This window comes from Crotalus tigris, unplaced genomic scaffold (genome assembly GCF_016545835.1).
Source record: "Crotalus tigris isolate CLP2741 ecotype Arizona unplaced genomic scaffold, ASM1654583v1 scf7180000024365.304078, whole genome shotgun sequence".
NCBI classification, from domain to species: Eukaryota; Metazoa; Chordata; class Lepidosauria; order Squamata; family Viperidae; genus Crotalus; species Crotalus tigris.
The window spans coordinates 189,261-216,529 of record NW_024100533.1 but is presented as its reverse complement, the minus strand read 5'-3'; the positions used below and the strand labels follow the sequence as shown (position 1 = coordinate 216,529).

The 27,269-nt window shown below is 39.7% G+C and overlaps 1 protein-coding gene across 1 annotated transcript in view; it reads right to left on the bottom strand.

Moving 5' to 3' along the window:
• Positions 1–27,269, bottom strand: part of LOC120301031 (astrotactin-1-like) — a 204,232-nt gene that overhangs the window by 74,102 nt on the left and 102,861 nt on the right. The window contains exons 3-6 of the mRNA XM_039327691.1: positions 8,052–8,445; positions 7,154–7,318; positions 6,147–6,293; positions 778–885 (exon numbers count right to left, since the gene is read on the bottom strand). Of these exons, the coding sequence (XP_039183625.1) occupies positions 778–885; positions 6,147–6,293; positions 7,154–7,318; positions 8,052–8,445 (814 nt within the window). The remainder of the gene's footprint in view (positions 1–777; positions 886–6,146; positions 6,294–7,153; positions 7,319–8,051; positions 8,446–27,269) is intronic.

Sequence of the window (27,269 nt, the reverse complement as noted above, 5' to 3'; positions counted from 1 at the left end):
GTCCTATTGGGTTTTTTATATGGGGTCAGTCTGCAAGTCACTAGATGTGAGAGCCTCCATGTATTGTGCCTGGCCAGAAGAGATCCTGATTCAAAGGAAAATATGTATACTTTTTAAAATATTTAATCCCTCCTTCCCACTCCATTTTTTAATGGGTTAGTTTCTCCATGACAACCAACTCCTTGACAGTGCAGTTAAGTGCCTTAGGGATGCATAACATGCAAACAGGGCTGGTTTTTCAGAGATCTCATCCAAGCAGCTCATGCAGAGAGAAATCTATCAAAGAAATGTGTTTATTGGTCTGGAAAATAGTTGTGTCAGTTCTGCTGGGAATCCTTTTTAAAAGAAGGGCTTCAAATTATTTAGGCTTTCCAAAATATTCAGGTTTTTCTATTTTTTTTTTTAAACTTACATCCATTTCACCCTCGAGCAGTGGTTTTCCCTGTTTGAGGAAACCTTTACTGTATCAGCTCATGCACTGAAGAAAGGGATGGCAGAATTGCCCAATTCTTCTTCATAGCATTGGGAGTGAAAAATGCAAAGATAAAAAAATATCCTATTAACTAATGGTAGCACCAGTGGATAATGTGTTCCTTGTCCCATAATGAGAAAATGCAGCAGGAAAGGAGTTACTGCTACTATTTAAGCATGCACAAAAGACATGTGATTAAAACATGCTGAGAGACATACTTAATCTTGAAGGACCTCTAGCACCACAATACCTTTAGCCATTTCATATTACTGTACTTGCTACTCCCTGCTCATAGTGCTGCTTACCTCTACTGCGCCGCCTGCTCCGTGATGGATCTGTGTAAAAAGCCAGCTGGGGGTCATTGTCTGCTTCTGTCCCAGAATCCCCTTCAGGGTTCAGAAATGCAGAGCCAGCTAGGTTGAAAAACAAAAACAAAACAATTGCCTGTATTAGCTATTCTTGTATCACCTCACATTCTCACCTCTTTATAGTAAAGATATATCTCATTTACTTAATTTTATTCTGCCCAAAGAATATATATGGCCTAAAAGAAAATGGGAAAAGAAATTTCAAATACAATCAGCACAGTAAAGCCAGCAATAAGCACAAAAATTAAAAAAAATATTGTTTTGATTAAAAAGGAAAGCAGATTCTAGCAAAATCAATCTGGTGTTAAAGAAGTTCTTTCTCTATAAATGCTTGAGAAGACAGTTGTGTCTTCAAGTATTTTTTCAAAGAAGGCAATGTATTGTCATCTCACAACTACTGAAATGGTTGACCACTGAAATGGATCACCATACTATGAGCCAAGTCCACAAATAGAGCCACAAATAGTTTCTACAGCAGATTGATTCTTGGGAAATATTTTAAAATACAATGCACATAGAATCAATTATGGAATTCTCTTCTCTCTCTATTCTGGCTCCACACATTTTTGGATACATTTAAGAAACGTTTTGAAAGCTTATTCATTTAATAAAGTAGAAGTGACTGTGAATAGATACTGAGAATGGCAGTTGGTATAGACAGATGATAGATGATTTGTTATAAATCTTCCTAGTCAAGTTAGATGATTGGGACACAGAAGTATTATTTTTATCATTTTTTATTATTAGCTTTAGTTTTACTTGTTAATTTTAGTTGTGACTGGACCATGCTCTAGCAGGGGCATTTTATTAATAATTTGCTGCTTGTTTAGATGCAGCAGAACTAATATTATGAGATCCCATTTAGCCACTAATTTAAAATTAGACAGCTACATTTTGTTGTTAAACTATCTTTAGGGGTAGCTTTTACATGCAGTAATCCAGATAAGAGTTTATTATGATGCAGCTGACTGAGGTTGAGGCATCTCAATCAAGTTAAAGTCACAACTAGCACATTGGTGAATCCAATTGCCCGTCTAATGACAGACAGGCATCAAGGAGACACCCCAAGTCACACTCCGATTCTGTTGCCACCCAAGAGGCAGTTCTTGGAAGATGCATTGATGTGGCAAAGTTTTCTTCACTCTAACCATTTCCATGCAGAAAATACAGTTGTATGCCCTGAGCTGTCCATTTGTTAATTGATTTATTGATTATTTATTTACTGCATTTATTACAACTATTTCTATTCTATTCAGTTCTAGAAAGTGACTGTTACTGAACTTAAACAAACCATCAATCAATTTGCTTCGGTGCCAGGAGTTCTTCAGTTAAATTAAGAGGCATTTGGGCAACTCATAAGCAGAAGAAGTGCTCAGGAGTAACAGAGGGCCTTTTCAGCTCACTATTGTACAGTGAGATTAGAGCTGTGGTCAAATTGCCATCTAATGCCCTAAGAAAATGCCCCAGAATGTCTAAGAATCTCTTAGCTTCTTTACGTCTCAAGATCCAGTTTGTCCAGTTCAAATCTCACATGAAATGACCCATTCATGACAAAAGACACTTAACTCAGCAACCACTAGCAATCAGTCATATTCCAAAAGTCAGCATAAAAACATGACTGCAAAATATACTTAGTCAATAATAGACTTGGCGTGGACGTCTGGTTCCGGTACGCGTCAACGCTGGTCATCTCTAGAGACTCGTCTCCACTCTGGCCGGGTTTTCTTCGCCGGTAGACCCCTTAGTGGGTCCAAAGTCTCCCTGGAGGGGTGACCACCGAGGAGGAGACTAGCTGGTGACTGCGGGAGGGCAACAGCTTCTCCCGTGGCTCCAGCTATTGCCTTAGGGCCGATGGAGCAAAGATCATCCTGTAATCGGTGCAGCAGGCCGATTACCCTGCTGCACCAGCCGAAGTCACAATTACATCTAAGCGTAATATATCCACCGCGGATGATCCGGGTGAGACCTCTTCTGCCCCTTTCTTCACCCTATTTTGTTTTTTTTATTGCCTATAAAAGCTTTGATGGAATTATTTCTCCATCTTGAAAAAGCAGCTTTTGTATGCATGGGAAGAAAGGCACTGAACAAAAGGATAGAACGAATTTTTTTAAAGACTACACTTTATTCTCATTCACTTTGGGATACAGAAAAAACGTTTTTCTGAGCTGTACTATTATTTTATACTGGAAGATTATTTCTCTTTCCACTTTTTCCTTTAAAAGACAGAAAAAAGGGAAAAAATTGTGTCTGGAAAAGATTTTTTAATCTACTGAGGACATCTAGTGGCAGAAAGTTAACATTGCAACTGTTGATTATTGTTTGGAGATGAGAGGGACTTGACCTTCAAACTACACTTGAAGAGTAAAGATAAGCTGATGCAGCTGTGGGAATTGTGGGGGTGGACATTGCTTAACTTTTATTAATTACAGTCTCCACTAAAAGTAAAAAAGGGATTCTCTTCAATTATTATTAAAATGGAGAAACCTTATTCTCACTTAAACTGTAAACTTATATTGGAAAAGATCTATGAGGCTACTGAAGAAATATGTGCCACAATGAAAGAGATTACTACAGAATTAAGAGCCAGAAACTCTACCCCAAACTTTCAGACTGACTTGCAGACTACATCTGACCATTCTACAAACCAAAACATACTAGAAGAGGAATCAATTGAGATTAAAGAGGAATTTATTTTACAAGCATTTCATCTATATCTTCGAGGATCAGAAAAATCAAAGACTGAGACTTGAACCTTTAAAGCAACGACGCTTTAAGGATAAGAGAAACAGATGTCCAGTGCAGAGGTCAGGATGCTTTTTACTATCTCAAATGATATTACCAGCAATAAAGAGAGACCTATCGGCTGAAAGGGAAGCTTTGTTATGGAAACCTGACTGGCATAAAAAGAAGGCCAGAATAAGACTGAAAAGAGAAATTTAAAATCATATGTAATGGATCAAAGGCACTGTAGAACTATGGATTGATTTAAGGATTAAGATTTTGAGTTAGAAGTAAAAGAAAAATGGGTGATTATTAGGATATATATATTAAATAGATTAAGAATGTATTCTTTGGAATAATAGGTTTATTTGTATGAAAACTATTATGTAATGGAATGAAGAAAATTGAAGAGGTGTTTTAGATCTGGATTGATTTAATATTTAATTGAATGTTAATTTAATAAGATGATGTTTTTGTTTGATAATATGGATGTTATTAGGTATGATAATTAACTGGATGAAATTTGAATCTCGTCCAATGGACTGAAATGATTTAAGGTTTGATATTATCTTGTTATCTTAAAGAGATTGATTGATGGATGGATTAGATATGTATAGGATAGACCAATATTTTATTTTAATTAGGAGATATTAGTGGAAGAAGAAATAACAAGACTTATGATAAAATTAAGGAATTAGAATATACCTGGAAGGGATACCTGAATTGATAATGTGTTTATTTAAACGTAAACTTGATTGTGGTAATTGTAAATTCATAAAGCTCCAAAACAGGTTTAGGATTAATAGAAATTTAAATTAGAAATGGATTATCTTAAATATATTAAGCTATTTAAGGGAAATAGAGAGAGAATATTTGATGTATTGATTTGAGTTATTTATATATGGTTTTACTTTTGGATGTTTGATTACCCCAGCACCACGGTGTGTTTTGAGCACTTTGTTCTAAGAATTAAAAAACCAATAAAATTTGTTTAAAAAAATATAATAGACTTGGCATGAATGTCTAAGATTCCAAGGATACTTGTGATGAATTTTCAAAGAAACTCAAGACATCACTTCTGCCAGTTCAGCAGCAAAGATGCTCAACACCAAGGCAAGCATCTTGTCAATAAAATTCCTATTCTGTCTTTGGGACCTACAGCAGGTAAATCCCTTAGTAAGCTTCCAGATGAGACTGAATGGGACATAACTGCTATGCAGAAATCTCTCAGGAAAAAAGCTAGACAACAAAGAAGAGCTGAGAAGCACAGACTTCCATTGCAATTTGACTGGGCTTTATATAGGAATATGCTTCTGGTTGGCCTTTTGATTATCAATTTGCATGTTGCCTGGATTAATTGATTCTTCCTCCCTTTCCCTCTTCTTTTTTGAAGCAAGGCAACAAAACAAGGATTGTCCTTAACTGGTTCTTTATCATTATTTCAGCTCAAAATCACCCCTCTTCAGTTAGTTTTTTTTTTAACACCTATATATCACCTGCATAAAATGCAAATGAAAAAGCACCTTAAAAAGAGTCACATGGGACTGGAAAATGACAAGCTGGAGATTTTGCAACTTTTTCTGCTCACCTTTTTCCATTCATTAGGCTCACATACGAGTGATTTTAAAAAGTAAGCAATAGTTAGAGTATCTAATTATTTAACCAGAATTCATCTATTATTTAACCAAAGTCTATGTTCACATATCATGTTTAAACTACAAGTAGACAGACTACAGACCACATGAATTTCTCAAGTTTTCATGAAACCCTGGAACTTTCTTAGTCATTACCACATCTTGATAATGCACAGGAGTTTTTGCAAATTGTGGTAGGATGGACAGCTTTTCCATCCACTCACTTTCTTGCTGCTCTCACTTAACCTTCCTTTCCCTCCTATCCTCATCTCTATAGCCATCTGAAGAATGTATCTTAGGAGGAGGAAGGAGGAAAAGCAGCACAGTGACTGTTTTATGTAAGCAGTTGCCACACTTCTCAACTACTCAAATTGTTTCCCTTTCCTCTTTGCAGAGGCAAATTGGCTGCAAGGATAAGCAAAGTGGTGTAAAAGGAGGCTATTACAGAAATGGAATAATTCCTATAATGCTACATTTCTTCTCATATATATATATATATATATAAACTGACAAAACTGATCAAAATTGTATCATGTTCTAATAGTACAATCCTGGATGGCTCTAAAAAGAAGATAATTGCACAAGTAGAATGTGTAAAATAGCTAAAAGTTCACATAGATTGGAAGAAAATTGTGTCAATTAATTATACAATCTTATTGTTATTATTTTGATCTATATTCCTGGCCCCATTCTGGCTCTGGAGTAAAACCCCAGACACAGCATTTAAATTCTACTGTGGCTCTCAGCCTAATCTAAGTTGCATCTCTTGATTCCGTGGCTTAATGTGATGTGCAAATACAGCCCTTGCATGTTTCCTAGCTACTGATGGAAACAGATGGGACTAAGTGTACTCTTAGATCTAATTCAAGGTTGTTCATGCATTTAATCACCTTACAGGTAGCACCCTGCCCCATCCCATCCATTGTCAGGAAAAAAACCTCTAGATGGTACCTCGTGATTTGTTATTGATCCGTTTGCGTTGACTGCTAGATGTATGAGACAACAGTGTTGCCTGTTGATGGTTGGAGTCCACAGGACTGGTGGCAATGATATTATCCTTGTACTTGTTCATCAAGGAGAGCTTGGCATTGTCACTTCCTAACAAGAAAAATTTAAGTTAAAACTTTGAGAAAAGGAGGCAAAAAGGGGAAAGGAAAAAGAATAGGAATAATAATAAGAAAAAAAATCATTTCCAGCTATCCAAGCATTAAATTTGGAACATCTTTAGATGTGGACCAGCTGGCAATAGAAGTTAAATCCTTCTACTGTAACCAACCATCTGTATGTTCAGAGCAAGCTTGCGGTTTTATCCCAGTATCTTTACATCCCAACAATAAATGCATTCAAAAGGATTATCTTAAAGTAAGAACTAAGCCTAAACAAAAGTTCCCATGGGAACAGCTTTGCAAAAGTTGAATCAAATTGTTATGGATGCTCCTGCTGAAATTTTTCACGTTCAAGAGGAAAAGCAGTGATATTGATGGTCACCATCACCATTGATGGTCTTGTATTATTAGAGATTTTTTTTAAAAAAAAAACTGGGAATGGGAGGGTAGAGGGACAGAGAGAAACCAAATCAAAACTATAAAATTTATGGAGGATGGAAGAGGGAGTTAACCTTCTACCTCACCTAGAGGTTCAAGGCATAAGGGCTATGCAGCACTTCAGTCTGGATCTCTAGAAATAGCTTCAGAGGAAATGGGAGCACAAGTCCAGAATGGGACAAGTTGCCACAGCCAACTCGCCATGGACAACTCGCCATGGCCAACTTGCCACAGCGGGACAACTCGCCATGGCCAACTCGCCACAGGACAACTTTCTATGGGACAATTAAACAATTCAATTTAATTATTTTTTTTAAATATATATATTTTTGTCATTCACATTTCATTCTGCCTCTCCTTTTTCATCCTTTCTTTAATGATTCCATTCCACCATTTCTTTGAAATTAGTCTAACCTTTATCCCACAGCGAATTGTCCAGTGACGAGTTGGCCGTGATGAGTTGACTGTGATGAGTTGATTGTGGTGAGTTGGCCATGGCAAGTTGGCCACTGCAAATTGTCTTAGACCCGTAGAAATCTGGCAGACTTAAAGCAAGTGCTACATTCATACTTCTGCATCCTGTGAAGCACATACATGCATATAAATACTTGCTGAAGCCAATGAGAGTTTTCCTCTCACTGCCAATAACAAGCACATGAAATCTCCACTTACCTCAAGTGTTCCCATGTCAGTTTTAACACAGAAGAAACAATTGCACAACAACAAACAGCTTGAATATGATTATATTGAGATAGAAGCCAATGCAGAAATTTGTTTTTCTGACTATCTTCTATCAACTATCTTTGACTTTTGGATATTGCTTGAAACACAAAAGCTGATAAAAGCAAGTAATCTTGCCTGGTCTACAGAAAGCCTGACCCAATTTTCTGTTTACCATACTGAAAATATGGCTAAATATTCCATAAAGAAAACTTTAAATACTTTCATGTACTTTGTTAACAGTCAAAATTCATGATTTGACCTACTATCTCCACTTTGTCCTTGAAGCATGCGCCTCCTATTGCTTTATTACAGTTAATGCTATTCTAAGTCACCTTCCACAGGGACGCAGCCAGATAATCTGGTAGTCCAAAATTATGTAGCCAGAAATTAGCCATGCTAGGGACAATAGGAAAGTGATGGATTATATGACTGAAAACAAAATACCAGCATTTCATTTTGAGAAATTAGGTCAAATAAGCAGTGCATTAAAGGCACCAAAATATAATGATCTAAATATATGCCTAATAACTTATCCAATCACATATAGGTGTAGGTCAACATATAGATGCTGATTACAATTAAGTCCCACCTGGTGTTAGATCCAAGCTCGATTTCTCATTACAGCCCTGTAGCGAGTCCAGTGTTCTGGTCACCTGGCTGGCAAAATCCTCACCCCCATTCATGCATTCCCGCTGTAAGTGATGGCGCAGGTCAGTAATATCATATTCATAACCATCTAGGATTGGAGTCTCTCGGATGCTCAGAGTTCCACTGGAGTTGTGACCTTGCACCCGGGCATTCCGCAGACTCTCACGACCATGGCCACCAATCAGCACTGAGGGGATGTAGTGAATTTCATTGGCTGCTTCAGCACTGGCACTCTTCTGGGGCTGAGGTACTCGACGGCGCTTGCACCAACGCCTGCGTGTGTAGAGAATCATAACCAGGCACAAGATGGAAAGCAGCAAGGCAATCATCCCTCCCTGTGAAAACCAAAATGAAACAACCTCAAGATCAGGCAGGATCAATTAGCACACTTGTATATTTACACTGTATCACTTGATATTAGATTCAGAATTCCCCATTTTAGAAAACAAGATTCCATCCTCAAGGTTTGTGGGAAAATAATAGAATTAATTAAGGAAACAATCACAATTAGCTAACCTGGAGGGCATTACCGAAATGAATGGGACCTGTGCAGTTGTGCATTTCTCACTGATCTGTAATAGGTTGGCTACTGGAAGGCCTTCGGTTGAATTTTATGAGCCATGGTGGCACAGTGGTTAGAATGCAGGATTGCAGGCTAATTCTGCTGACTGCCACCTGCCTGCAGTTCGGCAGTTCAATTCTCATTGGCGCAAGGTTGTCTCAGGGTTCCATCCTTCTGAGGTTGGTAAAATGAGGACCCAGATTTTGGGGGGCAATATGCTGACTCTATAAACCACTTAGAGAGGGCTGTAAAGCACCGTGAAGTGGTATATAAGTCTAAGTGCTATTGCTATATTAATCCAATGCTTTCCATGCTACATGAAACAATGACTTCATAAATTAATTTTCAGAATAGTAATTTTGCCCTTGGCAACAGCAATATAAGTTAAACTTCAGTAGTTTGAAGCAGCCTTTACAAAAGCTTTATTATTAATGATGCCAAGTCTTTAAACATTGTATTTATAGATAATGGTAAACAAAATTATTACAACTTTAAAGAGTCAAATACCTCTTCAGTGCCTTCCCCTTTAAGAATTTTCTTGTATATCTAACCAACTCTGTAAATGTGCCAGGGAATGACTAGTATGGCGTTGCGGGTGAATGAACACTGGCCATGTCACCAGCTAATGGAGACATGCAATGTAGTTTCTCAGGAGATTAAGTTGTGGTTTCCATTTAAGTAGAGCCTGCATTGAGCAGACAGCTGGACTATAGGATTTCATAGATTTTTTCCAAACTATATTGTTCCTTTTATAGATGAAGAATGAGCTGAAAACAGAGAAAGAAAGATTGCTTCTGTTTAATTCAGCGGTTCTCAACCTATGGGTCGTGACCCCATTTGGGGTCGATCGACCATTTTTCGGGGGTCGCCAAAGGCGGCGATCCGCCATTTTCTCCCCTCCGGGGGTGGCGCCGCACATGCGCATAACGTTTGTGTGACGGAGGTCGCCGTCATACAAATGTTGAGAACCGCTGGTTTAATTCTTTTCTCTCCAATGTATTTGCCTGCTTCTTCAATATCTTCTCCTCTCAGGTAACTTTTCAAGAAGTGGAAATAATCAAAGTGGGGTTGAGAACTAACCAGAATTTCAGTCTTATACTTCAGGTGTGAAACAAAGTCAAAGCTTGAGGGCCAAAATCCATATTACTTTAAAGGCCCATCTGGCAGCTTTATTATTATTTTTTTTAAAAAAAACAGTCTAAAACCAGCATAAGGAATCTAAACTAGGTTGGGATTTTAACAAGAATGTTGAAGTATAGAACTATAGGTTTTACTGTGATTCCGGTAATTTTTTGGGGGGGGGGAGAACAATGTATATATATATATATATATTTTTAACTGAAATAAAATAATCACTTTTTCATAATATATATTCAATGTATACAAATTCAAATTCAATGTATCCAGTCTGGATTGGAAACCTAGCAAATGATAAACAATTAAAACTTCAACTTCCAATCTGGACTGGGTCCTCTGAACTTATTTTATAATTTAAAAGAGAAAAAAAATGATGTAGTTGCTAAGGATATCTTCAATGTAAAGTTTTGGTCTCCAGTCTATTGAGCCTTTAAATTTTAAAAGCATGGGGAAAATATATATATATATATAAAACCAAAACCAATCAACTAACAGCATCATGTCTATTCTTGGTCATGGTCTGTCTTTCTATCTTCCTTTATATGTAATGGATTGTTGTAATAAAATAAAATAACCATCACCTGCTTCACTAGGAAAAAGAAATAAATGAAAATTACTAAATAGACAACAGAGCAATGGCTGGCAAAGAGCGTGATAATAGCTGTTACACTTCAATCCCCTTTTGTTTTTGGCCTAATGAAAATGTTCGTACCTTTCCTTAAGGGAAAAATACTTGCAAATTAAATTGAGAAGCAAACATTTAAGACAGCCCTGAGTGTTTTTATCAGGTACAACTCTTGGGTTAGTTCTTATAATTCTATTAGATGCAAATTTAAGCCCAAAGCCTCTCATATTTCCTAAAATAATGCAAATATCTATGCATTTAATAGAAAAAAAACTTATAAAACAAAATAGAATTTTGAATGACATTTGCCCCTGGAGTTTCCCATAAAAAAATTAGAATATTCTGTAATACAACCTTCTGTGCTTTTATACGTTCTAGGGAAGCAGTAAGCAATTTAACTAAAATTTAAAGCAGTTTTACATAAGGCATTTTCCTTAAAAATGAATATCAGTTTAATACAATAAATTAATATTATTGTAAATTTCACTATATCTCAAAGGCTATCACTAGATATTCCCACAAATATTTGGAAGTCTCCACAAAACAGTCATCATGGACTATGTGAACAGAGGGGTACCTCACATGAAAAATGCGATCAGAATAGAAATAAATTCACTAGTTATTATATTTGTTCCACAGTTTAAGTTTTCAGAAATCTGTCAGAACCCATCTTGAATATTTGCCAAAACAGAAAGGTGAATTTAACATAAAATGAATAAAATAATTTAAAAGGCATTGAAAAAAAAATCCTAATTCTACTAAAACATTTCTAGAGAAGAATGCAAATGTTCTCTCCATTGCTGTTGAAAAGTAAACAAAACCAAAATTTTAAGGGCATGTTTCAAAATCAGTATTTTAAAAATCCTGAATTGTTTTATGCACTGTCAACAATATTATGCTATGCTGGGGGGCTATATCAAAGTCATGAGGATGGTATGAAAGCCTGTCACTATATCAAGTAACTCAGTGCTTGCTTTACTTAAGACTAGAAAATATTATGGAAGGAAAACTGAAGATTGCAGTTTTCAACTTGCATATCATAACATCCTCTCACTGACAACTTAAGGATCTCCAAGAGTAGTTTGTTTATTTATGAGACATGTAAGCTGCCCCAATCTGTTCTAACTCTGGAAAGCTTAAAGAATACAGTCAATAGAAAAACAAAACAACCAATGACTTAAAAAGAAAGAACTAGGTCATCAAGTGAAAAAATCTGAAAATAACCAATCAAAATATCATGCATGAGCTCCAATTTCCACTCTGATGCAAGGCCTGGAGACAGAGCAAGATTCTAAGGGTTTGTTTAAATAAGGCTATAGAGGCGACCAAATGAATCACAAGAGAATAATGCTCCAGTGGCTGGTCCCATGACAAAGATTAAGTAATTAAGAAATTAATTAACCTCATTAATATATTAAATTTTATCCTGGAGGAGGACAAAGTTAGGATTAGCAGATGCCCACTCCATCCCTTTTAGAAGTCTGAGTTCTCAAAGTTATGTTCAGCCTTTAATAATCTCTCACTTCTATTTGAAGGCTAACCTATATAATATATTTAAATGCCTATTTTCTGGAGACAATTCAGGGTTTATTTTCCCAGTCTCTAATATGAACAGGTAAAGTGATTGAATCTTTAATAAAGTTTGAAAGTTCCCCCTTAATCATTTGCTTTAAAACCCATCATGAATTCTAGAGACTTAAAAAAGAGAAAAAAGGTTTGTTGCTATCAATGCAGATTTCTTGGTGTGTGTGTGTGTGTGTGAGTGTGTGTGTGTGTGTGTGTGTGTGTGTGTGTATGTGTGTGTGTAAAAGCATACTTATTCTAAGGAAATGGCTAAGGGGAGAAAATATAAGTTTCTTCCATCAGCACATAGTGGAATTGCCAAGATCGGATCCAGAACTCTTCATTGTCAGAAAACAACTTCTTGTTATTTATTCAATGTAACAATCTTAGCTTAATGGATTATTAAAACTTAAAGAATTTGGAAGAAAGAGATAAAATAATCGTTGAGGGATGCTCATCTACTATAGATCCACTAACCTCAAACTTAAGAATTCTAATGGAATGTACTGTATATATAATTTACAAGTTCCTATAAAAAAAATCCACTCTTTTGTCAAAGGTGTGAAAGCTTACACTTTAAATATGGCATACAGGGCTAAAGAGAAATGATATTATTAAAATTATATCTATATTGATTCCTATATCTATAGGAATCCATAAATTGGTGATAGTTGCATGTTATATTTCAATGAATGGTGATAATAGAACAATCAGGAGTAAGTTTCAGGTGATGCAGGGGAAAATATTACTGAGATATAAATAACTGAGAATGAGATAAAAGAATACAGAAAAACTGGGCTTTCAGAGATCCAAGAACAAATAAGATTAGTGACTACTTAGTCACTAGATACTAAACAGCTTAGAAGAGGTTGCTTGCTCCAAATGGTTGGTTTAAGCACAATTCTATTCATACATATATGCAGGGCTTTTTTTCTCAAAGAACGCCCAGAACAGAGTTCCGGCACCTTTTTTGGATAGAACCTTGTAGGGTAGGCAAGGCGGGTTGTATGACATGTGTGAGTTTATTTTATTTATTTTATTTTTAAAATTTATAAGCTGCCCCATTCCCGAAGGACTCTGGGCGGCTAACAATAAAAAACACATAAAACATAACAAAACAACAATACAAAAACAATCATCCAGGGGTAAGGTTTTATAAACCCCAGGCCTGCCGGAAAAGCCAGGTCTTAAGTAGCTTACGGAAGACCAACAGGGTGGGAGCGGTCCTAATCTCCGGGGGGAGCTGATTCCAAAGCATGGGCGCCATCACAGAGAAGGCCCTCCTCCGCGGCCCCGCCAAATGGCACTGCTTGGCTGACGGGGCCTGAAGGAGGCCCAGCCTGTGGGATCTAACCGGACGTAGGGAACTATGAGGTACTAGGCGGTCTCGCAAATAGCCTGGCCCTGAGCCATATAGGGTTTTAAAGGTAATGACCAACACCTTGAATTGGACCCGGAGACCAATAGGCAACCAGTGCAGCTCACGGAGGATAGGTGTAACGTGGGTGTATCGAGGAGCACCCACTATCACTCACGCGGCTGCATTCTGGACCAACTGTAGTCTCCGAATACTTTTCAAGGGTAGCCCCATGTAGAGCGCATTGCAGTAGTCCAAACGTGAGGTGACAAGGGCGTGAGTGACTGTAAGGAGAGCCTCCCGGTCCAGGTAGGATCGCAACTGGTGCAACAGGCAAACTTGTGCAAAGGTCCTCCCAGCCACAGCCGTCAATTGATGTTCCAAATTCAGCTGTGGATCAAGGAGAACACCCAAGTTGCGAACCCGCTCCGAAGGGGGTATATTTTCCCCCGCAAGAGTCAACACTGGACAGTCGACATGATCCTTGGGAGGCAACATCCAAAGCCACTCGGTCTTGTCAGGATTGAGCCTGAGTTTGTTAACCCCCATCCAGACCCTCACGGCTTCGAGGCAACGGCCCATCACATCAGCCGCTTCACTGAGAGAGCTTGGGGAGGAGATATATAACTGGGTATCATCAGCATACTGATGAAACCTCACCCCGTGCTGTCTGATGATCTTACCCAGCGGCTTCATATAAATGTTAAATAGAAGGGGAGAGAGGACTGACCCCTGTGGCACACCGCATTCAAGGGGCCTCGGGGTTGACCTCTGCCCTCCCATCAATACCGATTGCGACTGGCCAGAGAGGTAGGAGGAGAACCACCATAAAACGGTGCTTCCCACTCCCACCCCTTCGAGTCGTCGCAAAAGGATACCATGATCGATGGTATCGAAAGCCGCTGAGAGGTCAAGTAGCACCAAGACAGAGGAATAACCTCTGTCTTGGGCCTGCCAGAGATCATCCATCAGCGCGACCAAAGCGGTTTCTGTGCTGAAGCCGGCCCTGAAGCCAGATTGAAAAGGGTCTAGATAATCCGCTTCATCCAGAGACCGTCGGAGCTGGAGCACCACCACTCTCTCTACAACCTTCCCCACAAAGGGGAGATTGGAGACTGGACAGAAGTTATTTAAATCAGCCGGGTCCAGGGTAGGCTTCTTGAGCAGGGGCCTCACAACCGCCTCCTTCAGGGATTGTGGAAAAGACCCCTCCCTCAACGAAGCATTGATCAACACCTGGAGCCAGCTTTGTGTCACCTCCTTGGTAGCCGAGACCAACCAGGAAGGACACGGGTCCAATAACCAAGTGGAGGCGCTCATTGTTCCCACCGCTCTGTCAACATCCTCAGCGGTCACAGACTCAAATTCATCCCATAAAACTAAGCTAAGACCTGCCCCAGTCATCTCAAAAGGCCCTGCCCAATCGGAGTCTAGGTCTGTCCGAATCCGAGCAATTTTGTCTGATAAGAATTGCACAAATTCCTCCGCTCTACCCTGTAAGGGCTCCCCAGCTTCCCGAACATTAAGTAGGGAATGGGTCACCCTAAACAGGGTGGTGTGGCGAGATTCTGCAAACGCAATAAGTGCGGAAAAATGCGAACATTTTGCCGCTCGTATCGCCACTAAATAAGTCCTAATATAGGCTCTTAGAAGTGTCCGGTCGGATTCGGAGTTCCGGCACCTTTTTTTTTTTTTTAGAAAAAAAAGCACTGCATATACGTATACATATACGTAAAGGACAAAAGAGCATCAGTTTAAAAACATTACAGATTTTATGAGGAAAGAACAAGAGAATCAGTGAAAGATACAGGAGTGATGAGGGGTTCTGATTATGCAACCTTGGGGAAAATTGGCAATAGAATTAGAGAATAGAATTAAAGAAGAATGGCTGCAGGAAAGTAATGTGTAACTCCTGAGTGAAAAAAAAAATATTAGAAGATGATTACCCAACAGTGTAGTGGAAGTAACCATAAGGAAAGAAAATATGGAAACTGCCTGGAACAAAGTAAAAATAATTCTGTAATCCATACAAAAGTGTGTGGATTTACACTAACAGGAACTACAAAAAGGATGCTAAGTAGAATGAAGAAGCAAAAGAATATATGAATAAAAAGCATATATGTTAGAATGATTGCTGGAAAAATTATGAGAGAAAAACAGTGTATGATTAGTACAATGAGAAAAGGCTGCAGCAAGATAATCAAAGAGTAGGAAACAGTTAAGATTAAAGAAGGTAGATAAAATTTTGATGGACATGATTTGAAGTAAGTAAAAACTGATTAATTATTATGAATGAAACTGAAGTGAGGCAATCCTGGAATAAGTCAATTAAGATCAATATGCTAATGACATATTGAAGAATAGAGTTATATTAATATGTATAAATATTTGTGTCCCAGAAAAAAATGATGCAAATTAAATCATAAATGCTATGAGAATATTGAAGAATGAAAAAACTGCAAGTATAGATAGTGGAAGTGTGTGTGTGTGTGTGTGTGTGTGTGTGTGTGTGTGTGTGTGTAAATATGGATGTGGTTTATTAATGGAACCTGAGACATTTGTAATGTGTGTGTTTAAAAATTGGAAGAATGCCATTATAATTTCCTATGCAAAAGGAAAGTTAGCAAGGACAAATGTAAAACCTACAGGGACATTAGTTTGTTAAGTTTGCCCTCGGAAAGTGTTTAACAGAATTCTGAGTGCAAGAGCACAAAAAGTTACAATGCATAAAACTACAGAATTGTGATAAGGCATTGTGCCAGGCAGTAAATATTTGCTGTTCAGCAGATCACTAAGAAATCTATATATGTGAAAAATAATTATACATTTACATTAAAAGAACTGCTTGAATTTTGGAATATTTTGTGTATATATGAAGCCAAAAGTTTGCCACTTAATGCAGTAGATGATGATAATTAAGCAGAATTGATGCATCATTAATTATTCAATATATCATACTTGTGGTCCGTTGGCTGGAGATATGAATGTATCTGTGCTTTTTGTATAAAGATGATCTATATTAGTGGGTGACAATTTGCAGAAAACGTTATACATAGACTATACATAACAGGCATGTCAAACTGCTGGCCCAAGGGGCAGATGCATCAAACCAAAACTGCACACCCCCCATTGTCGGCAATGGGGGAAAAGTCCCGATACGTCATGTGTCATCATGAGTTTGACATGCCTGATATATAGCAACAAGTATACTGAATGTGAAAATTAATGTATCAAGACTGAAGGAGAAACTGTCTGGGAAGGTTAGAAATAGTAATCACATAATCCTGAGGGATTTGTCACTGTTTGTAACAGTCCGGGTGATTTCCCTTGCAACCTCTTTGCAGTTGCACACTTTGGGCAGCTGGCCATGTAATTTTCTATGTCCTTTTTTTATGGATGGCCACCAAAATTGCCATTTAATTAAGTGTAATGTTTTTACAAATCCAAAATGCCCTGCTGATTTTGTGTCGTGGCAAAGCTGCATGAATGTGACTCTTTGGGTTGTTGGTATATATAACTTTTCCCTCACCCAAGGCAGCCCATCTCTTATTGTGCACACATTTTTGTTTTTCTGGAACCATTCATCTGTTTCCAAACTTTTCAGGAATTCAATTCCGGTTTGGCTGCCCAGCTGTGGTTTTAATTTAGTTTGGGCTCTGGTGGTTACTGGCGCTGCCAGTTGTGATTCTACCATCATCGGTTTAGAGTCGGTGGCTCGCATGCTGTTATATTGGGGCATGTGCATCTGCCAGGAAGTTCTTTCCTCCCGGCAAATGCTTGAGCGTAAATTGGAACTGGTGAAAATGCTGGGACCAGTGGGCTTGCTTGGGGTTGAGCTTCCTGGGTGTTTTCAGGGCTTCCAAATTTTTGTGCTCAGTCCACACCTAGAAGGGGATTTTGTTGCCTTCAAGGAACTGGCACCATGTGAGTAATGACCAACGTATCCCGTATGCAAAGTTAGTCCACCTGGAAGGGAGAATTTTGCCTCAGCCCCCTGGAGGGAAATAGTCATGGATTTTATAGTGGAATTACCAGAAAGCAATGGGAATACTGTTGTCTGGACAGTCACGGACTTGTTTTCCAAACAGGTGCACTTTATCCCTTGCCAAAAGATTCCCACTGCAAAAGCCTTAGCGAAACTTTTCGTCCAGCACATTTACATGGGGCACCCCAACGCATCATCTCTGATAGGGGAGTGCAATTTACGTCTGCATTTTGGAAGGAATTTTTATCCCTCTTAGGGACCACTCAGGGATTGACATCTAGCCATCACTCTCAGTTGGACGGACAAAGAGAATGCTGTCACTCAGTACTAGAGCAATATTTAAGATGTTTTATTAATTTTCAGCAAACAAATTGGATGGACCTACTCCCTTTCGCAGAAGTTGCCTACAATAATGCAGTCCACTCCAGCACAGGTTACACTCCTTTTCAAATAGCCATCGGTCAAAGTTTCAACCCCATGCCAGAGTTAACCCCAAACGAACCGGCAATCCCATCACTGAAAGAATGGATGGAACAATTACAAAACACCTGGCCAATAGTTAGAAAAGCACTAGATGAAGCTAGGCAGGCATACAAAGCACAAGCCGATAAAAAAGGGTTGAGCCTACACCATTCATTATAGGTGAAATGGTGTACCTATCTACAAAATACCTAAAGTCCCTACAACCCTGTAAAAAACTTGGACCAAAATATATAGGGCCTTTTCCAATTAAAAGAATCATAAACCCAGTAACAGTAGAATTAGAATTACCCAAAAATCTTAGGCAAATATACCCAATTTTTCATTGCAGCTTGCTGAAAAGAGAGCATCAGTCATCATCACGGCCAAAAATCCCCCCACCACCACCTCCAATCATGGTGGAGGGTGAACAACACTTCGAAATAAAGGAAATCCTAGACTGTAGGAAATATCATGGAGCGACTCAGTACCTAGTTGCATGGAAACACCTCCCTGCCTCACAAAATGAGTGGGTCCATAAACGTCATGTCAGAGCCCCGAAGCTATTAAAGAAGTTTCACACAGAGTATCTTAACAAGCCTGACTAACTTTTATACCTGTTTTGTTTTCTTTCAGGTGAATCTATCTTATTTTTAAGGGGGCAGGATGTCAGAATCCAATTATATTTCATCTCTAGTTATCAACTATGGAAAACCCCATTTTTGCCCTCTCTGGATTCTGTCATACAATGAAGGGGAAGGGGGGTGTGAACAAAGGGGTTTTATGGCCCTCGCTTCCTTTGGTACAACTTCAAAGGGATTGAGTGTGGATACCACCAAAAGGACTAAATCATAACAATGGGGCCATCAGCTTTCATCTACTCCTCTCTGAAGTCTCCCTTCCACTGGCAGGGAGGAAAAAGGGGGTGGAAATGTAACGCCTGGGCTTGTCGCTGGAAAGATGGTGGGGTGGGGTGGGACTGCTGGGGACCCCTTAAAACCTTGAACCATAGGGCTTGGGCCCCAGGTCCTGTCTAGAACACCTGCAACCATTTATTCTTCATAAAGGATGCTTGTTGGAAGAAATATTCCAAGAGTTCTGTCTTCTTAAGATGCAAAGTGGGGTGGGTCCTTACACAGGGCTTAATTTGCAAGAAGCAAGAAGTCAGTGCAATACCATGTGTGATCTTGGAATATATTTCCTGATGTCAGCAGTGGATGAGCTTTAACGATGTCTTAATTAAATGGCTATTTTCACTAACTAAACTTGTAACAGTGCCCGCTGCAAAGGATGTAATTCACTGAATGTAATATCTAAAAAATAACTGCAAAGCCACATGCCACAAGAGTGTCTGATGGTGTTCTTGACTGCAAATGAGCATGTTCTGAAAGCTAGGATATCCCAAAGGCACTCAAAGAACCAAATGATTCCTTTGACCATGGTCCATGTTTTAGGATCAGCCTGTATTTAAATGGACATAAAGCAACTTCTTTGTTTTAGTTGACTGCTAGGCTTGGTGTTCTTTAGATTATCATTAATGCCCTGAATATTAAACATGATTTAATGTCTGTTGATTGACTGATTGATTGACTGACTGACTGATTAACATCTGATTTCAAAGTTTCCGGACAGCAATAAAAATAACAAAAAGAATATCTCCAAGAATTTTAAAATGCTCCCACTGCAAGATTTTGGGTTCCATATGTTCTACTATAAAGACTTCATGGTGTTGTTCATGGATTTGATGAACTTGCTGTTGTTAATGTTGCTTATGTTGCTATCAAGTACCCTGCATGCTCCTGTTTCAATGAATGTGACATGAGGGACCCATTTCCTGTTCTTGCCTGATTGAAAGATGACAATGAAAAATCTGGAAAAACATTTTCTGATTGCAAATCATGTTACAGAATGGTTTGTTTCCTGCTGCCTTGAGATAAACTGAATTTTGAATCTAGAGTTTGCATCTACATTTTTCAATATGTACTAAATGCAGATACTGCTCAGCTTCAATTTGGAACTCAATGTATAAAAAGGATTTGTAGTACGTTAATTTTATTTGAAGCTGATGCAAAACAAATGATGTTTCCCTTAATAATTAAAATTCAGTTCCAATACTCTTTTATAATCGCTAATTGATGTAAAAGGTTTATGCAACCTGGGTGTATTTTAATTTTATTGACAAACTAAGAAATATAAACTTTTATTGGCTGCTGGTGTAACCATGCAATGGTGTCACCTAGCAACACTTTGAAAAATGCAAATTTTCTTCCACAAATATGTACATGTATTCTAGACAAGAAACATTATCCACATGAAACAAATATGCAAAACAGCAACTCTCATTCCCCTTGGAAGAACTTCGTTTTTGGAACAGAGAACTGTGATTAGAAGTAGGCTGTTTAAAAAGGATGCCATTACATAATACGTAACTGCAGTACAGAGAATCCTTGACTTACAACCGCAATTGAGACCAGAACTTCTGTCACTAAGCAAGGCTGATGTTAAATGAGTCGTGCCTGATTTGACAACCTTTTTTTGAATTAAGTTGTTAAATGAATCACTACAATTGTTAAAAGAATCATGGATTCATTTAGCGAATCCAGCTTCCTCAATGATTTCGCTTGTCGGAAGCCAGGTGGGAAGGTTGCAAATGGCTTTCCCCACATGACCCTGACACACACAACCATTGTCAATAAATGCAGGTTGTCAAGTGCCCCAATTTTGATAATGTGACCATGAGGATGTTACAAAGATCATAGCTGCAAGGATTGAGTGTAAATTACATTTGTCAGTGCAACTGCACTGATTGTTAAGTTGAGGACTTCCTGTACATCTTCCAAATTCTCATCTTTCATCAATATAAAAAGCACAGAAGGCCCCTCCCAATATCTGCTTAATGTTATCCCACTAAGAAGGGCATCTGCCTCCCTTTGCTTACCAACCATGACTTCAGCATAGCTCGAAGACGGGTTTTTATCAGCATTCTTTTAAACAGCAATTGTGTCCTTGTGATGCCAGTCAAATGCAGGGCATGATTCGCTATGTCCACATTTACAATCAAATCAAGGCCCAATTTATTTGTTTGTTTGTTTATTAAATTTATATGCCACCCATATTCCTGATAAGGTGACAAATTATTGATGGTAAATGAATTTTAAAGGCTCAGACCTTAAACAACTGAATTATTTTCCCACAGACATGTTTTGTACTCTTAGTAGTTACCATTTATCATTTTTTTGCTTTCTCATTTAAGCTGAGAAAGAAATATTTAATTAATTATAGTTGTGACTTACTTTGTTTGCATCCAATATTTTTTCTTATTTCTTTATTCTATTATCAGTTTGTTTTACTATATTTTATGCTATACTACATTATTACATCCTGTGGCTAAAACAATAAACTTACTTACTTACACTGACTCTTATTTCATAACTAATTAACTTAGAAGAACCAATGTGAGTGGTATTAAAGAAGCAATAAAAAATGAGTTTCAAATCCATAGTGAGCCAAACATCTTACATTGTTTTCCTCTTTTAAATAAACGTTTAAAAGAAAATAATAAACAGTATTATAAAAGAGTAAAGAGAGTGAAAAAGCAGAACACAAGTAAACAAGAGATCTAATATGCCTTATATTATTTCTAGTGTATCTAATTAATTATAAATAATTGAATATAACATATTGCTCAAGGATACACAACAAGACCTATAGTCAATACAGCATGAATAACTAAATAAAGTGTTCTCTCTCTCTCTCTCTCTCTCTCTCTCTCTCTCTCTCTGTGTGTGTGTGTGTGTGTACATACATATACATATACATACATACATATATACACACACACACACACATATGTCTTGAGGGGGGGTTTTTTATGCACCCTGTCGGCCCAAATATGGGAGGAAGAAATCTTTTGCCTGGATCAGCTCAATCTAGAGCCATCCACAGGTAGCAGTTGCTACTGCGACATCATTTGTGTTTCCTAAATTATTTGGGCTGACAGGGTGCAACAAAAAAACACTCAAGATGAATCTCCTCCCCTGGTCTCTTCCCTCCCTGATACAGCTGACAAAGTGAGAAAGAGCCTGTGGCTTAAGGTCAACACAGCTGCCTAACGTGCAAGTAGCCCAGGTTTGAATCTCAGAAGGGTATGTCTGGCTGATGAGAGCTAATCAGCTCAAAATAGCTATCCCAGTCCCCCTTAATTCTTTGTTAGCAATCCAAAAAATTTAGGAAACATATATATTTAGGAAACACAGAGACACACACACACATACACAGAGAGAGAGAGAGACAGAGAGAACTTTATTTAGTGAGATTATATATATATATATAATACACACAACACACACATATACACACACATACATATTTAAAACCAAGCAAATAAACGTGAGCACCAGGGAGTATTTAAAATTTTTAGTAAAATTTAGTAAAATTTAATACAATATCAATAAAATCGCCATAAAAGTTAATAACTAATAAAACGCCTAGCTTTCGTCAGCGACTGCTGACATCATCAGGGCTCAAAATGCCGGTCAGTGGGAGAGTCCTCTTTTATAGATTGGCCAGAGTCTGCACTCGGCTCCTAGATCTTGTCATTGGGCTTGATGCAATAGGCTGTTTCTCAGTTGCCGGTTTCTTATTGGCAATGATTGCTTTCTTGCGTTTTTTACTTGTGTAGCTGTCATTGGGTGTTTTCTCTTTGCCAAATTCGGGGTCTGATGGGACATCCCCCCTCCTTTTTTGCTTTATTGCCACCCCTACTTCGTTTAGCTGCACTCCTCCCTCCTCCCCTTTCCCCACTCCGTTCTGATTGCCCCGTCGCATCGCACTGTCTCTTGTTTTCTTTGTGTTTTCCCCAGTCATGGTCTCTGCAGATGTTGTTCGAGTTGATTACTGCCACGCCCCTTGTTTCCTCCTTGCTCCTTGCTTGTGCGGTATCGCTTTGAGAGCTCTTCCGTGCTGTCCGTTGATACGGGCAGATCGGCATTGCAAGGTGGGGTGGGCGGGTCTTATCCTCCAAACATGTTAATGAGGTCGTTCCTCCCCTTTTGGAGTACGATCTGGTAGTTGTTGCCCCCAGACGTCTCCTTTCTTTATCTCCGGTCTTGGTGTGTTCTATCCTAGTTTTAATCAACTCGCCTTGGGTGTTCTCTATATGGCAGTCAGGAGTATCAGTCTTCATTGTTCTCTCCCCTCCACTCCCGGAGTTCCTCCCATGCATATCTTCATCGGGTTCACTCCACACCCCCCGTTGGCATGTTTGAGTTGGTGTTGCTGAGCGGAGCGATCGAGTTGTTACAGGTGGTAGGGCTGGAGAAGTTGCCCTTTCCTCTCCCAAATGTGGCAGGTAATTCAACACTCTCGCCAAGGGTGTTTCAGATGCGGATCTGTTATTGGACGACACTCTCTCCTCCGGGTATCCTGGGGAGTGCGTGCAGTCTCTCAGTCCACACGTTGGTGCTCCTGTGTCTCCTGGCACTTCTTCAAGTGCTTGGAGATGCCTAACCATTCTGGGGGTGGGGGGAAGTCCCGATCGTTGTCTACATTCCGTTTGAGTACTCCCGGGCTGCGGATGGTGAAAGGGGGAATTCTTTTCCACAATCCTCTCCATTGGTATATTCCGTACTTCTTTAGGATATCTCCAATGGGGTGGGGAATTGCCCATGCTCCAAGCCCTCAGCGTTAAGTGGGTTGGGCAAAGATCGATATGCCGATTGATTGAGTCCTTATTGGATAGCCATGCCTCCTTAAGCAAGCGGCCCCCTTTCGTATTGTCACTAGCCAAGACATGTACGTTTTCAAAATCAAATCGGTGGCCTGATTCAGTCATATGTGCCGCAATCTGTGAGTATTGTTTGCCCCTCTTTACCACTAGTTTATGTTCGTGGACCCTAGTTCTTACTCTCTTGGCGGTCTCCCCAACATAGTTCTTAGAGCAGTCCTCGCAGTCAATCCTATAAATGACTGCTGACTTATCCATGGTGGGGAGTGGGTCCTTGGGGCGCATGATTGCGGCACGCAGCGTCTGATTGGGTCTATGGGCTACCTTAACATTGTATGGTGCTAGTAATCTAGCGGTAGCTTCAGAGACGTTGCAGATATAGGGGAGGGTAACCAGCGTCGTCTGTGGTACAGGTTCATTTGTACACGGATCTCTTCGAGGTTCAGGTGGCACACTGAAGCGCCTAATGAACCTTGTTGGATATCCATTACATTTACATATACGGAAAAGATGGTTTCTTTCCTCTGTTTTTGCTCTGGCAGTACTACAGTGGGATTCCACCCGTTTAAACAGGGCTCTAATGCAACTAACTTTCTGGGCCACTGGGTGATTACTCTTGTGATGGAGGATTCTGTCCGTGCACGTTGGTTTTCGGTATACCCTGGTGTCAAGAGTTCCCATCTGGCTGTCGATGAACTAATACATCTAAGAATGCCAGTGAACCTTGACTTTCTTCCTCCATCGTGAATTGGATGTCTGGGTATACCGAATTCAGTATGCCCATAAAGTTAGTTTTTTGATGCCTCTTGATGACAGTAAAGGTATCATCCACATAGCGGGCCCAGAATTTAGGTCGATATTGGGCCATCGCTATGCACTCTAACTGTTGGAGTACTACCTCAGCAATTACACTCATTTATAGGATTGACTGCGAGGACTGCTCTAAGAACTATGTTGGGGAGACATAACTCAAGGACATGTTCTGATAAGATTTTGGCTGCTGAGGGGCCAGTGAGAAAAGCCCACATCTTGCATTAATTGGGGAATGTGATTTATGACAGAGTTGGTGGGGTGGGAATTACAACTTGTTACTTTGTACCTGGGGGGAGGGAATCTCAGTTTTGAATTCAACTATGTAAGTGCCGACACTTTGTTTCCTAATGAAATGTTTTTTAAGGAAAAATTCTTGCCTTGAAGTTCTTTTAACGATTTTATCTATTGGAACTATGACATTAAAACTCACTTTTTCTTTGAAATTACGGAGTCCTGAGCTCCAATCACCAACCCAAATCAGGGGCGAGTCTGACAAAGACTCAGGGAAGATCCCAATATGGAGAAGAAGGAGAACCCTGTCACCAATGCCGCAGCCACAGCTGGTACATCGGCGGATGAAACACAGGCCATTGCGCCAGTTGAAAGCACGGCCTCGGATGCTTCGGTGACGAGGACAAGACCAAAGACTAAAGAACTTATCTGGTCATCTGAGTGGGCCCTGCCTAGTGGAGATCCTAAGCGATCAGAAATGAAGCAGCTAAAGAGGGATTCTTCAAAAGCAATGGAGACCGAATACTCGCTGCCAGCTCCCCGAAGAACACACTCTCCTGATAGGTGAGGGGTGAAGAGAACGGCACCGTCAGACAACTCCATGATTGGAAGTACCTGACTGCAGTCCTGAGTTGGTTGAGCACCTTAGGGAAATATTTGAAGGGCTGGAGATGGGAGCCAAGGAGCGTACCACCTGTCCGCTGTCCACCAGCAAAAAAGAGGATGATCGAGGCAAGGGAAATTCCTCGACCAGAAGAAGTCCTAGTCCCATACTAGGGGCCAGGGCTTCCTCCCTGTTTTCACGATCATCGGCATTAACCTCGAGCCCTGTGCAGGAGAAAAGTCCAGACCATTAGCGACAGTGAGCCAGTCCCAATCGTTGCTGACAGTCATTAAGTCCAGCCCTCCACCATCGATGTGACAGCCCTGGAAGCCAAGAAAGCTATTTTATCCCTGTCCGGCATAGCCACTCTGAGAGCCCCAGCTGCCACTCATGTCACTGCAGCTCTGACTATCCCCGATGCAGGGGGAGTCCCTAAGACAGGGGTACAAATGGATTTGAAGGTGCTAATGGACTTAGGGTGCTCCTGATGCATTATCAGCTTGCTAATTGCCCTAAAAATGGGCATACAGCAAGATTGCTTTCCAAACCTATGAGATTTAAACAAGCAGATTGATCTTTAATGGGAGGGACCTTAGTCACCCACCTAACTGAACCGGTACATCTAGAAATAAGTGAACATTTGCAGTTCATCCATTTTGTAGTGGCTCCTAAAATGACTGAAGCTGTGATTTTAGGTCTAGCATGACTAGAAAAGTGGAAAACTTTTATTTGATGGAGAAAGGGGATGAGGACTGTGAGATTGCTGATAGGACCTGACCCACCTTTGTGGCTCTTTTGACGTAACGGGGAACCCAATCCATCAGCAGAAACAGTGAAAGTAGCCACTATTCCCCTGCTAGGGGAGCCACTCATCCCCAAGGAGTACTGGGACTTAGCGGAAGCATTTAGTGAGGAGGAATGTGAAATTCTACCACACCAGCCAAATGATTGCACCACTGAAATATTACCAGGAGCCAAGCTGCTTAAAGCAAAAATGTACACTATGTCCCCCCTCGAAATGGAGGAACTACAGCAGTATGTGAATAGAAATTTAGCTAGAGGCTTCACTGAACCAGCTAAATCCCAGGTGGGCGCTCCGGTGTTATTTAAGGAAAAGAAAAATGGGTCACTGAGGCTCTGTGTAGACTATAAGGGGTTAAACGCTGTGAGTGTAGAGAATAAATACCCCCTTCCCCTCCTGAAGGACCTACTAACCCATCTAGCAAAGGGCCGCATTTTCACCAAATTAGACCTAAGAGAAGCGTATTACTCAGTAAGAATAAAAGAAGGAGATGAATGGAAGATTGCTTTTAACTGTCCTATGGGTAGTTATCAATTCAAAAGTATGCTATTTGGACTACAAGGAGCTCCAGCTGTCTTTATGCAGCTGATTAACCATATACAAGAGAGTTTTGATGTATCTTGATGACATCCTAATCTATAGCGACAATATGGGTGACCATGTGAATTTAGTGCGACAAGTGCTAAAGAAACTACTATGTTAAATTATCAAAGTGTGAGTTCCACAAAACCCGATTAGATTATTTGGGCTACTGGATTTCCAGTGAGGGAATAGAGATGGATCCTGTCAAAGTGAAAACTGTAATTGAATGGCAACCCCCAACGACTCGAAAGCAGTTTCAAAGCTTTCTGGGATTTGCAAACTTCTATCGTCAATTCATTCCCTCATTTGCTGAAATTGCCTTACCTCTAACCGACTTATTGAAAATGGGTAAAGATGGGGAAAAGCCATGACCGGGCCAATTGCTAACATGGACTATGAACTGTCAAACCACTTTTGAGAATTTAAAAAGACTTTCTGCAATCAAGCCGATCTTAAAGCACCTCTGCCCGTGGGAACCATTTGTGATTCAAGCCGATGGTAACAATGTAGCAGTCGGAGCAGTACTTTTACAAAAGAATAATAATGGGTCTTACAACCCTGTGCCTACACTTCAAAAAAATTCACTGATTGCGAGAGGAGGTGGGCAGTTTGGAGAAAGAAGCTTTTGCAATTCATTGGCTCTATTAACCTGGCAGCACTACCTGGAAGGGAGCAAGGTGCCTTTCGAAGTAAGGACTGATCACAAAAACCTAG